At 42.2% G+C, this 12199-nt stretch overlaps 1 protein-coding gene across 4 annotated transcripts in view; it reads left to right on the forward strand.

Moving 5' to 3' along the window:
- The window catches only part of LOC141802741 (glutamate receptor ionotropic, kainate 5-like), a 302416-nt gene that overhangs the window by 213912 nt on the left and 76305 nt on the right, over positions 1 to 12199 (forward strand). For all 4 annotated transcript variants that reach the window (XM_074686437.1, XM_074686439.1, XM_074686438.1 and 1 more), the window contains exon 4: positions 10249 to 10413. In XM_074686437.1, the coding sequence (XP_074542538.1) occupies positions 10249 to 10413 (165 nt within the window). The remainder of the gene's footprint in view (positions 1 to 10248; positions 10414 to 12199) is intronic.

Here is a 12199-nt window from a genome sequence, read left to right on the forward strand (position 1 = left end):
ACTCAGAATGAATATCAATTTCAGACGCTAACGAAGCCGCTTTGTTCTCTCCTGCTCGACCTCGGAGCGTAAACGCTGAGCGTGAGCGGTCAGAGTCGAGAGGAAGAGATGAAAAGATGAAACCAGAAGAAGAGGAACGACTCCTCAGAGGAAGGAGATGGAAACACGCCGTTTAAAGCCGCGAGCTTTGATCTGAAGGAGGCAGCTGTTTGAGGCCCTGATCTCTGCTAAACGGCTCCAAAACTACAACCCAGGAGTTCAGCGCTCCTCTGATCCACATTTTAACAAACACCCGACCCCTTAAATGATTATTTTTTTCTCTTGATTTAAAAATGTTTTCAATACAGTTGGAAAGACTTTTATTCTTTGCTCTGAATAGTATTTCTAATGCTTTTAAGTTTAGACCACCTGAGAAGTTTAGGGTGCCAGACTCTATAAATTGTAGCAGAGTTTCCATGGCATGTTGTAGCTCTTCTTAAAACCTCATTAAGATCCAAATGTGCAAAAGGTAAATTCCAGCAATTTTTCAACTGGTCTGAAGATTTTAATCAGGTCTGTATTTATTCCCCCAAACTTCATCACAATATGAAATATCTGACATTATAAGAAAAAAAAATAACTGACTGGCCTCTCAGGATACCTTCCATCAGAGTTGCGTGTACGTCATGAACACGGTTTGACCATTTTTAAACTCAAGTCTCAAAAAAAAAAACGTATAAAAGTGAACAAAAAATGATTTTCTGATGTATATCAATGGACATGCAGGCATAGAATTTCTTTATTTATTGATTTATTTTATTTATTTATTCATTGATTTCTTTTTTATTTTTTAATCATTTTCATTTAATTATTTATTAATTCATTTATCTATTTATTTTCTTTATTATTAAATTTTTCATTTATTAATTTATTTTTATATGTTTATTTATATATTAATTGATATCATTTATTTAACCATTTATTGAATTTTTATGTATTCATTTATTTTTTTTCTTCCTTTTATCTATTCATTTACTTTATATGAGATATTTAATTATTTATTTAATAATTTGTGTATTTTTTATTTATTTATTTATATTATTATATTTTTTTTCTTAATTTATTGAATTATTTCCTTTTTCATCTATTTATTTGTTTATTTACTTATTTATCGATTTATGTATTTATTTATTTATTTATTTCTCTATTTATTTATTTATTTTCATTTCATTTACTTCTTTATTTATCTAATTTTATCTTTTCAATTATTTAGCTTTTCATTAATTTATTTATTAATTTCTTGTTTTATTAATTTCTTTTTATTTATTTATTTATTTATTTATTTATTTATTTATTTTTATTTTATTTTATTTTATTGATCATTGTAATTTTTTTTCATTTATTATGTTATTTTATTTAATTTACACTGAAAATTATAATTCATGATATTGTAGCTCTGCTGATCAAAAGAGAACTACCGGTGTTGATGACTTATGCTCCCAGAAAAGCAAAAAACTGAGTCCTATGGATCGGCTTCATTGCGCTGATATCTGATCTCACTTTTGGAGCCTGTATCAGACCGATAATCAGTACCAGGATCTGATTAGTCCATCCTGACTTCAAATCCAACCTGCAGGTCTTTACTTGTTTATTCCTCACCTGTCTCACCTTGTTCCCTGCTCAGTCCTTTGTCCTATCACGTCTGAATAAAGACAGAAAAAACATCCTCTCGTTTGGAGGAGTGTAGTTAACGACTTCCTGAGACGTCCTGAATGTGATGCTGCTGTTTCAGCCTCATCAGATGAGCTGGATTACCTCTGTGGCTTCAGAAAGAGGAGAAATGGATCTAAATGTGATGTGACAGTCGGACTCAAAAAGCAGAACAACAGAAGAGTCTCACCTCCTCTCAGAGCGAACTGAACATCAAAGTCAAACCCTCGGGGAGCAGCTTTCACCGCACATCGCAGCTCTCCACTTAAACCAAATTTTATGTGGTCAGGGTGGCTCTCAGCAGCTATGGAGCTGTTAAAACACACACACACACACAGACGGAGCGAGTGTGTTTGCCTCTGAAAGGACGGCAGCCTCCAGAGGATTCAGCTCTGCTCTCCCAGCCTCCGGCAGACGCAGCGATTTGTTGTTTTTAGTCTCTGTTTTGTCTCGTTGAATCCGTCGACCCACCTGCAGCCCCCCAGAGTCCACTCCTCCTCCTCCTCCACGCTCGTATCAGAAGATGTCAAAAACACCCAGCTCAGAGGAGGCGGCGACAAGAAAACCTGTTAGTCAATTTCTGTGAAGTTACACCGCCTCCAGGGGTGAAATGAAATCAGTCTGCGGCGCCGTGAGCCCCGATAAAAGCACTTTTTATCACGAGTCTCAGGTTAAATCCAGAACAAAACACACAGAGGAGGCGCTCCGACTCGCTCCACAATCTCTTTACATAAATAGATGACGTTTCTGCACCGGCGGGCAGGAAGGCGGTTCAGCGGCCCAGGAAGAAGTGAAACAGCATAATTCGATATTAAACCTGAGCGGCGCTGCTTGTGCTGCTCGGGGAGGGTAAACAGAGCTGTCAGGAGGTAATTTACAGAAAGAGAGGAGCGCGCGAAGGGGGAGAGCAAACAGGTTTATCAGGAAGTGAACCAGCTGGGGTCAGAGCGGAGAGTCGCTGAGAGAAGACGACTCCACGCCGAGTGTTTGCAGAGCGAGGAGCGCCGCCGGAGGAATGTACAAAACGACCGGAGCGTGGAGGAGGAGGAGAACGCAAACACACGTTCACGTTCCGACTGTCGCTTTCCTCGATCCATCACCAACGCCAATCATTTCATCTCCTCTCCAGCCCGTGTGTGTGTGTGTGTGTGTGTGTGAGTGTGTGAGGAGCTGATGTGTAAACACAGATAGTGTTTGAACACAGCTGAGCTCCTGAAGAAGACTCTATCTGCCCTCTCATCTTCATCCTCCTCTCTGACTTTCTTGAAGCGGCGGGGTTCAATCACAGCGCTGACTCCAACAGGAAGTGCCCGGGTGTGTCAAACGACAGAGCGCACCTCAGGCTTAGAGTACCAACACTGGATGTTCAAACTGAGCATGTGCAGGTTTTCACACCTCTACATGTTTATATGTTGTAGAAATTTCTGAATCTACCTGTGACCAGAGTAAAACGCTAACAATAGGGAAAGGTCAGGTGTTTGCAAGGCAAGGGGCAAGGTCTTCAAGACCTTTCCTCATTTTCTCAAAGGAAAGGCCTTCAAGGGATGTGAGACCAGGTTTCCAAGAGATGAGAATTGGGGTTTTCAAGAGGTAAGGACTTTCCAAGGTCTTTGACAGACAAGAGAAGCGTTTTTTAAGACCGGAAGGCAAGGTTTTCAAGAGGTAGGGTCCACGCAAGCAAAGGTCTTCAAGGATCAAAAAGGCTAAGTTTTCAAGAGTTAAGAAAGCAAGGTTTCCAGGAGGCAAAGACTTGGTGAGGTCTTCAAAAGACAAGAGGAGCAGTTTTCAAGAGGTAAGGCCTTCAAGATGAGAGGCTAGGTTTTCGAGAGACGAGACACAAGGTTTCCGAGAGGTAAGGTCCTTGCAAGGCAAGGTCTTTAAGGGACAAGAGGTTAGGTTTTTCAAGAAACGAGAAGCAAGGTTTTTAAGAGACCAAAGGCAAGACTTAAAGGGGTAGGAGGTCGGGTTTTAAGGGACAAGAGGCAATTTTTAAGACGCAGGGTTTTTAAGACACAGGAGGCAAGGTTTTTAAGAGATCAGGTCTTCGAGAGACAAGGTTTTCAAGGGACGAGAAGTAATCAAAGCGGGGGGGGGGGGCTTTAGGAGACCAGAGGTGAAGTTTTCTGAGAGGAAAAGCCTTTAAGGGATGGGAGGCTAGGTTTTTCAAAAAACAAGAAGCAAGGTTTTAAAGAGACTAGAGACAAAACTTAAAGGGGAGAGAGGCCAGGTTTTCAAGGGACGAAAGGCAAGGTTTTCAGGAGATTAGGTCTTCAAGACTCAAGGTTTTCAAAGGATGAAAGATGAGGTCTTAAAGAAAGTGAAGGGAAGCTTTCATTAGGCAAGGTTTTCAAGAGACAGTAAGGTTTTCAAAAGGTAAGGTCTTAAAAAACAAGGTTTTCAAGAGGCAGGGTCCACGCAAGGAACGGTCTTTAAGGAACGAGAGGCCATGTTTTCAAGAGGCAAGGACTTGGCAAGATTTTTAAAAGATAAGGGGGGCAGTTTTTAAGAGGTGAAGCCTTCAAGATGAGAGGCTAGGTTTTCGAGAGACGAGACGCAAGGTTTTCGAGACAGGAAGGCAAGGTTTTCGAGAGGTCAGGTCCTCACAAGGCAAGGTCTTCGAGGGACGAGATGTGAGGTTTTCAAAGGGGGCGGCTTCAGGAGACCAGAGGTGAACTTTTTTGAAAGGGAAGGTCTTTAAGGGATGGGAGGCTAGGTCTTTCAAGAAATGAGAAGCAAGGTTTTCAAGAAACTAGAGGCAAGACTTAAAGGGGTGAGAGGCCAGGTTTTTAAGGGACGAGAGGCAATCTTTAAGATGCAGGGTCTTCAAGAGGCAAGGTTTTTAAGAGATTAGGTCTTCAAGACACAAGGTTCTCAAAGGACAAGAGTTGAGGTCTTCAAGAGGTGAAAGTAGGCTTTAAAGAGGCAAGGCATTATTGAGGCAAGGTTTTCAAGGGAGGACAGGGCAAGGTATTTAGGAGATAAGGTCTTCAAGAGACGAGACATACATTTTTTCTGAGCAGCAAGGCCATTAAGGAAAGAGAGGCAATACTAATAAGGACAAGAGGCTAGGTTTTTCCAAGAATGAGGAACCAAGGTTTTCAAGAGACTGGAGGCAAGACTGAAAGGGGTGAAAGGCCAGGTTTTCAAGCAATGAAAGGCAAGGTTTTTAGGAGATAAGGTCTTTAAGACTCAAGGTTTTCAAAGGACGAGAGGTGAGGTCTTTAAGAGATGAAGGGAAGCTTTCAAGTGGCAAAGCATTCTTGAGGCAAGGTTTTCAGTAGACAAGAGGCAAGGTTTCCAAAAGGTAAGGTCTTTGAGAAACACGTTTTTTAAGAGGAGAGGCCTTCTTGAGGTAAAATCCTCAAGAAGTGAAGCCTCCACAACTTCAAGAGGCCAGAGGAAAAGTCTTTTGGAGGCAAGATTGATTATGGCAAGACCAGATCAATCAGATCACTCTTTTTCCTCATAAACAGCCGCCCGTTACCTTGACAATACATCTGAGCATGGGCAGCAGTCAGAGGATTATGAAAAGGAGTACAAACTTTTATTATTACACAGTTCATGGTACAAACACAAGAATAGAGACAGTAAGAAGAGCAAGGCTGGAGCCGAAAAGGCGAGAACAGAAAGAAAAGCATCAGACAGCGACGTTGATGGACACATGTGCCAAACTTAGGAACTTTTTTATCAAGACGAGCAGCGGGAGGAAATAGAAACTCTGGATGGAGAGGATGAAACGGGTAAGGAGAGATGTTAAGTTTATATATTGTTATAACATAACAAATAAAGACAAGACTAAGACTAAAAGGTTTCAGATGACTAAAATATGACTTAACACTGGTCTGCAGTAAGCTCCGCCCCCAACAGATCTCCCAGGGGCAGGCCAATCAGAGGGAAAGGGGTTTGTGGAGAGGGGAGTCTTAAAGAGACAGCAGCTTGAACAAAGAGCGTCAGACAGAGGCTGAAAACAGAGTTTATAAAACACCAGAGAGAGGAAAGAGGGATTAGTTTGAGCTGTGAATCATGTAAAGATTAAAAAAAGACATTTTTTTCCAGGCGTAGCTGATTCTCCTCTCAGTACCTCTGAGAAGTTTCTTCCCTTCATGAAGATTCAGAAACAGCTCGAACCATCTGGCTCTATTTGTGTTTTCTTAAACTGCTAAACTCCACAGCAGTGTGTGTAAAGGAAGGACACGATGAATGGGCTCAGCGTTCCCCTCGAGAGACCTTAATTATTTACCAAACACAAATCAAACCCTGAACAGAGCCGGCGGGAGAGTTCCTGCTTGTTCCTGACGCTCAGCAGCTCCTTCGCTTTGATTTTCAGGCTTGTTGTGCGGCGTGTTTGCTCCGCGGCGATACAGCTCGGTGTCCGCTGAAACAGGGGAAAGAAAGAGCGGAAGATTTACACCAAAAATCCATCTTAAGGCTCCTCGTCAGGTCCTGAGCCTGGAGGACTCGGTGTGTTTTCTGCGTTTAAAGCAGAGACACACACCTTCCCCACGCTCTTATTTATTTACCCTGCTCCGTATTCAAAGCAGGCGACGCAGCGTGGAGGTGAAGACAGAAATAAACACGGACGCTGTTCCTGTGCTCAAACACCAGCCGCTCTGTGTTTTCTGTCCTGACGTCGAGGAATGGAAACGATGACGGCTGCTTTTTGCTTCCTGTTGCCTCCTCTGTAAGTTCAAGGACAAGTGTCAAATCTATTCCTGTTTCTGCTGCCGATGTTTCCTCCTCCCACACTCTGCACAGGTTGTTTCACCTGGCTGAGGTACAGACGTGACTGTTAAACCTCTGCTTTTAGCAGGCTGCAGTCGTCTAACACGATTAGGACGAACCCAGTCATCCTCTAAAACAGAAAAGAAGTATCATCAGCGTTTTCCTCACAGGAATGAAGCTGCAGTTTTCCTCGCCCGACATAAAACAAAAAAAGCAGCATCTGTTTCTTAGAGCACACAGCAAATAGGAGGGTTTAAACATTTAGAAATAATACTCAAAAGCACGGAAAGGTCCCGAGCAATGACACGAATATGGTGCAAAAGAAGCTAGCATTTAGCAAAACTTCAAATCAGATCATTTTACAGGAACATCCTGTACTCCTTTTTTTCTTTGTTTCTAATCAAACTGAAAATAAACGAAGTTAAAAATCAGAAACACAACCAACAATTAACCAGTACTTGGGTGACAACATTGATACTTAAGTTTCAGTTTCTCTTCTCTACATGTACTCCTTACATCGCTCATGTGCTCATAGATAGATAGATAGATAGATAGATAGATAGATAGATAGATAGATAGATGGATAGATGGATAGATAGATAGATAGATAGATAGATAGATAGATAGATAGATAGATAGATAGATAGATAGATAGACAGACAGACAGACAGATAGATAGATAGATAGATAGATAGATAGATAGATAGATAGATAGATAGATAGATAGATAGATAGATAGATAGATAGATAGATAGATAGATGGAACTTTGTCTCTTCTGTAGTAAAAACAGAAGTTTGTCTTTGAACGACTCCAAGTACAAATACAAACATACTTACAAACACATTAAATCTCACTTTTGGAATTGTGATAGTTTTTGTTTCATGTCATTTTGTTTATGTGTGAGAGGAAGTGTGTTTTTAATACCACATCTGTGAAGTGGCTCTTTGTTGTACTGCAGTCATTTTTGTGGCTCTGGGTCTATGACTGGTTGGCCACTCCTGCTATATAGACTCGACTGGAGTCGCAAATTTGCTGACTTGCAACACGACTCGGACTTGAGGATAAAAAACTTGACTCGACTTAAGACAAGCTGAGTCGGACGACTTGTAGTACATTGACCTGACTATAGTCAGGTCTGCTGCTCCAAAAGTCGAGCAGTTTGCGTTTAACAACTTCCACTCAAATGGAAAAAGGAGGAACGCGCAATGCAAAATATGCTACGCTAAAATAAAGGAAAAGAGGGAACAATGTCCAACTTTACCCGCCATTTAAAGACTGCACACCAAGCCAAGGAAGTGAAACCAAGCTAACACTATAAGAAGTGTGTGCACCATAAACCTTTGTTCCTTCTCATTTAGCCTCCCGTCAGTTTTTCCTCTAGCTATAGCTGCATTTAGTCCACTCTGTTATTCTTTCGGAAGGTGGATAAAGGAGGCAGCTAAATTAGTGCCTGATGATAAATGACATACTAAAATATAATAATGGAAGATAAAGTTTCTTTCTTCAAGATATAAACCTGAGATATAACTGTGACTCGACTAGACTTGACTTGACCACGACAGAAAAACGAGACATGAACCAAATGACTTGCTCCTCGCTTGGGACTCGGATTGGAGGGACTCGTACAATTGTCTGCTAGTCCTCCAGACCTGCAGGGGGCGCTTGCTGGAACCGCTGGATTGAAACTGCAGAACTGTAGACCTGGATTCCTACCCCAGTGAAGATCCTCTCCTGGTCCATGTTGGGCTGTAAAACCTCAGACCTGTAGACTCATGGTCTGGCTCCGCCCATTTTGTTGGTTTGTTGTTGTAGTCAAGATAAATATAGCCTGGTTTGGAAATGGTTTGTTTTATTTTGGTGATTTTATATGGCTTCCACGCACAGCTCCCTGTCCAGGTCTGTCTGCTTTTTGTAAACTGATGCTCCGGTATCCAGCAAATACAGGAGGATTGCAAATCTGCTGCGACCTGCCGGAGCAGGGGCGGAGGAGTGGATCCACAGTGAGTCGACACGTTGACTTGAATAGAAACTGATCTGATCCAGTGCCTTTTACTACTGAAGAGTTGGCTACACTGCCTGCTGCTCCTTCATAGTGGAGGCAACATCGTCGTTCTTGTTGTTGATGCAGTTCTTTCAACTTTCTGAAGCGTAATCTTTCACTCGTGCACGTTTCTGAAACTACTGACTGTCTCGTGACGCAAATCGTCCAGGAAGTGTCGTCAAAGCCTGTTCAGCTTATTTCTCCTGTCAAGATTGGCTTTTTTGAATGAGTGTGTATGTGGTTTATAGTGCTTCTGCAGCCAGCCTCTAGTGGACACTTGAAGAACTGCAGTTTGTAACACTTCTGCATTGCCTGCGTGGTTCAACTTCATCCTTAAAGGAGTCTGGAGTTAGTCCATCAGGGGGTTTGTAGCTCCTCAGGTCGACTGACAGCTTGGAGAGTCCTCTGACTCCTTGGTACGAGTCTGCTGGGATGTTAATACCTGAATTATTCTGCAGGACAGACCCCTGGGGCTTTACAGCAGCGACTGCAGCAGGTGCGCAGCAACCAAAGGACTGAGGAGGAAGGAAACAGGGGAGCAGAGAGGGCAGAGGGAGAGCCTGAGGGCAGAGGAGGTACAGGAGCACAGACTGTGACAGGCCGGGGCTTTTTGTTCAGGAGGCAGAGAGGGAAGGAGACGACATGAGGCAAGAATCCAACAAGTCCTGAAACATGAATTCAGTCCGTCTCGTCTAAATCAGCCGACACATGGGGTCAAATCTTGAAACCAGGTGGTTCTGGACGTCAGATAATCAAATCTGGGATAACTGGGAAAACCAGTCAGAGTCATCAGGATTATCCTGACCCCAGCAGAGGATTGTACTCAGACTGGATCATAGAAACAAACACTTTTATATGATACATCAACGCTTGAAAGATTCTTTTGTTTTCTGCCTTTTTGGAGCTGAACAGTGACTCAAAAAGTTTTAATAGTAGACATGAGGGTGATAAAACTAAAGGATGTTACATTTTTTCTAACTACTATCAGACCAAAATGAAAAATGACGAGCTTAAAGCAGCTGTCGGGAGCTTTTTGTCGAGTGTTGGCGCCCCCTGTGGACAGAGTCTGTAGCTGGTAGTCTCAGTGACAGTTTTGTTAACCCAGATTTGTTCATCATGAAGAGTTGCACTGGATCAAGTCGATCCAGTCCAGTTTTGATTTGATAAACCAAAAAGAAAAAACACAAGGCTGGGATGATGTGCTTTTCTCCCAGTTCTAATTTCTTTATGATTTTTGGATGACGGTTATCCTGAATTTAGAGTTATTCAACATTTCTCTGTCAGACTACGCTCCATAGAAATGTCCCTCATCATTTATTTCACAGTTTAGGTTTTTGCTAACTAACTAAGCAAGGAGCATTCATTACGCTAATATCCGTATCTCATCAAAACAACAAGTTTTTGTTTGATTTTTTTAAGCCAGTAAATAGTGAACAGTCAAATGGAATTTTTTTCTATTTTCTTTCTCGTTGGCCGACAGGGGGCGCTGCCTCCTTTGCCTCCCCTGACCGCACACCACTGGTATCAGGAACCATATTTTCCAAAATGCACGCGTCACTTGTGAGTCAGTTTTTAGGAATTTTTCAGGCTAACTGACGTCACGTTAGTGGATAGTCAAGGAAAAATACTTTGCCCTCTGCTGGAGGACAGTGGTAACTTTTTTCCAACCCAGGTTACAAACAAAGACTGAAATGAAGGATGTAATTTGAAGGGAAATAAAAGATTTTTGGACAAAATTTCTTTATCTTGTAGTTAACCTTTTTTTTTTGTCATCCTCCTTTCTTCTTATTTCCAGCGGCCATTTTGGATGACCAGTCAAGGTGTGGGCGTGGTGAGCGTCTGGCGCTGGCTCTGGCGAGGGAGAACATCAACAGTCTGATCGAGGGTCCGTCTGAGGCCAGGGTGGAGGTGGACGTCTACGAGCTGATCAAGGACTCCCAGTACGACACCACTGAAACCAGTAAGTCTGCGCGTTAGGAGCTTTAACGTCGCCCATCCTGCCTCTTTGGGTCACGATATCTCAAGAACGCCTGGACGGAAGTTCCTCAAATTTGGCACAAATATTCTCTCTGATTGAACGATAAACTGGTGAAAATTTGACATTGATCAGATGTCCGGTTGATCCATGACAGCTGCTTATTCTCAGGAGCAGACGCTGAGTCTCTGGGTAAAGTGTGTCCACAGAAACGTCTTCATTCCCCCCGACAGGCTCAGATTGTTCTGGAAATGTCTGAAACTTTACAGAAAGGATCCTGACAGAGATGGAGCAGTCTGCTCTGACAGGAAGCTGCTCTTTAAAGCAGAAACAGCTGTTACATCACTCATTTAAAAACCAACAGACGTCCGTCTGTGCAGGTTCACCGCGCTCAGGGTTTCTGGGTTTACTCCAAAATCTGCCGAGCTGGGCTGAAAACAGTCATTTCACCACTTTTCATCCGTTTGTTTGTGTCAATACGAGACTTTAGGAGTCAGATATCAAACTGTGGTCCAACACGACGTCTGTGACTAACAATAACGCTAAAAACCCGACCGCCGAGGCCGCTGAGGCCGCTGAGTGGAAACAGCTGCGCTCTGAAAGGTGAAATGACTGTTTGTGTGGCAGTGTCTGCTGGTTCAATGAGAGTGATGTGACATATGTCTGAGAGAGGAAAAATAAAAAAGCTTCTTCGTCTCCAACAAACAGGTCAGCGTCTGGACGAGTCCTTTATCCAAACTGTCGGACTCTTCAGGACACGTCAGGGTGGAGCAGGTGGAGCTAAAAGTCGTGTTAATCTAAAGGTCTGATGATACAGGTCTTCACGTGTTCCCGTGCAGTCATGATTAATAAAGTTATTTACGGCAGAGTGGGTGTTTGTTTCAGGCTCTGACAGACTGTGACTGTTCACTGATCATCAGAGCCGCGGCCTCAGGGAGAAACCGTCGCTGAGTCGAGTAATTTTTCTGCACAGAGATCTGCATCACCAGGAAATGATAAATAACACGCCTATGATCCTAATCCGAGCCCGTCAGTGACTAAAACAAGAGCGAACAGAGGAAACACGGCAGCTACAGCCCTTTTTACCAACACGACCAGAAACATGTCCTGAGATATTGAAAGAAAAAATGACTGTAAAAGACTTTTTCCAGACAATTCAGGCGTCATTTTTCTCTTTTCAATCTAGAAATAAGCTTTTTTCTGGACTTGTCAGGTAAACATGTCTCATAGTAAGTCTAATAAACCATTTTGTGCTCAAAATAAGACGTAAACACCTGATTAGGTTTCAGTTTTTGGAGTGTAGGTGATTTACACTGCAAAAGCTGAAATCCAGACGAGTGTTTTTGTCTCATTTTTAGTCAAAATTGTCTGATTTAACCTGATATGAGCCACATTCTCCTGACCAGTCCAGAAAAATGTCTTATTTCAAGTTATTTAAAGACAAAAATAAAGTCTGACTTACTGTAACAAGAAAAAAAAAAACATCCAATAGAGTGAGAAAAATTTGCTTGTCGAGTTTCTTGAAGTAAGAATAATTTCTTAGTATTAGTAACTTTTCTTTTACCCCATTGGCAGATTTTTTCACTTTCTGACTGAATCCTGCCCGACGTTCTGAAGGTTGTTTTATTATTTAAGAGCTAAACCTGCAGCTTTTCAAACCTCTACACATCAACATGTTGAAGAAATCCTTGAATCTGTAAACTGATCAAAACACTCTGCTCTGAAATTGGACCAGATCTTCACCAGATCGAGATATTTAGATCAAGATCGA

This window comes from Halichoeres trimaculatus, unplaced genomic scaffold (assembly GCF_033239565.1).
Source record: "Halichoeres trimaculatus isolate MK-OKI-2021-1 unplaced genomic scaffold, fHalTri1.1 fHalTri1_scaffold_14, whole genome shotgun sequence".
Classification (NCBI taxonomy): Eukaryota; Metazoa; Chordata; class Actinopteri; order Labriformes; family Labridae; genus Halichoeres; species Halichoeres trimaculatus.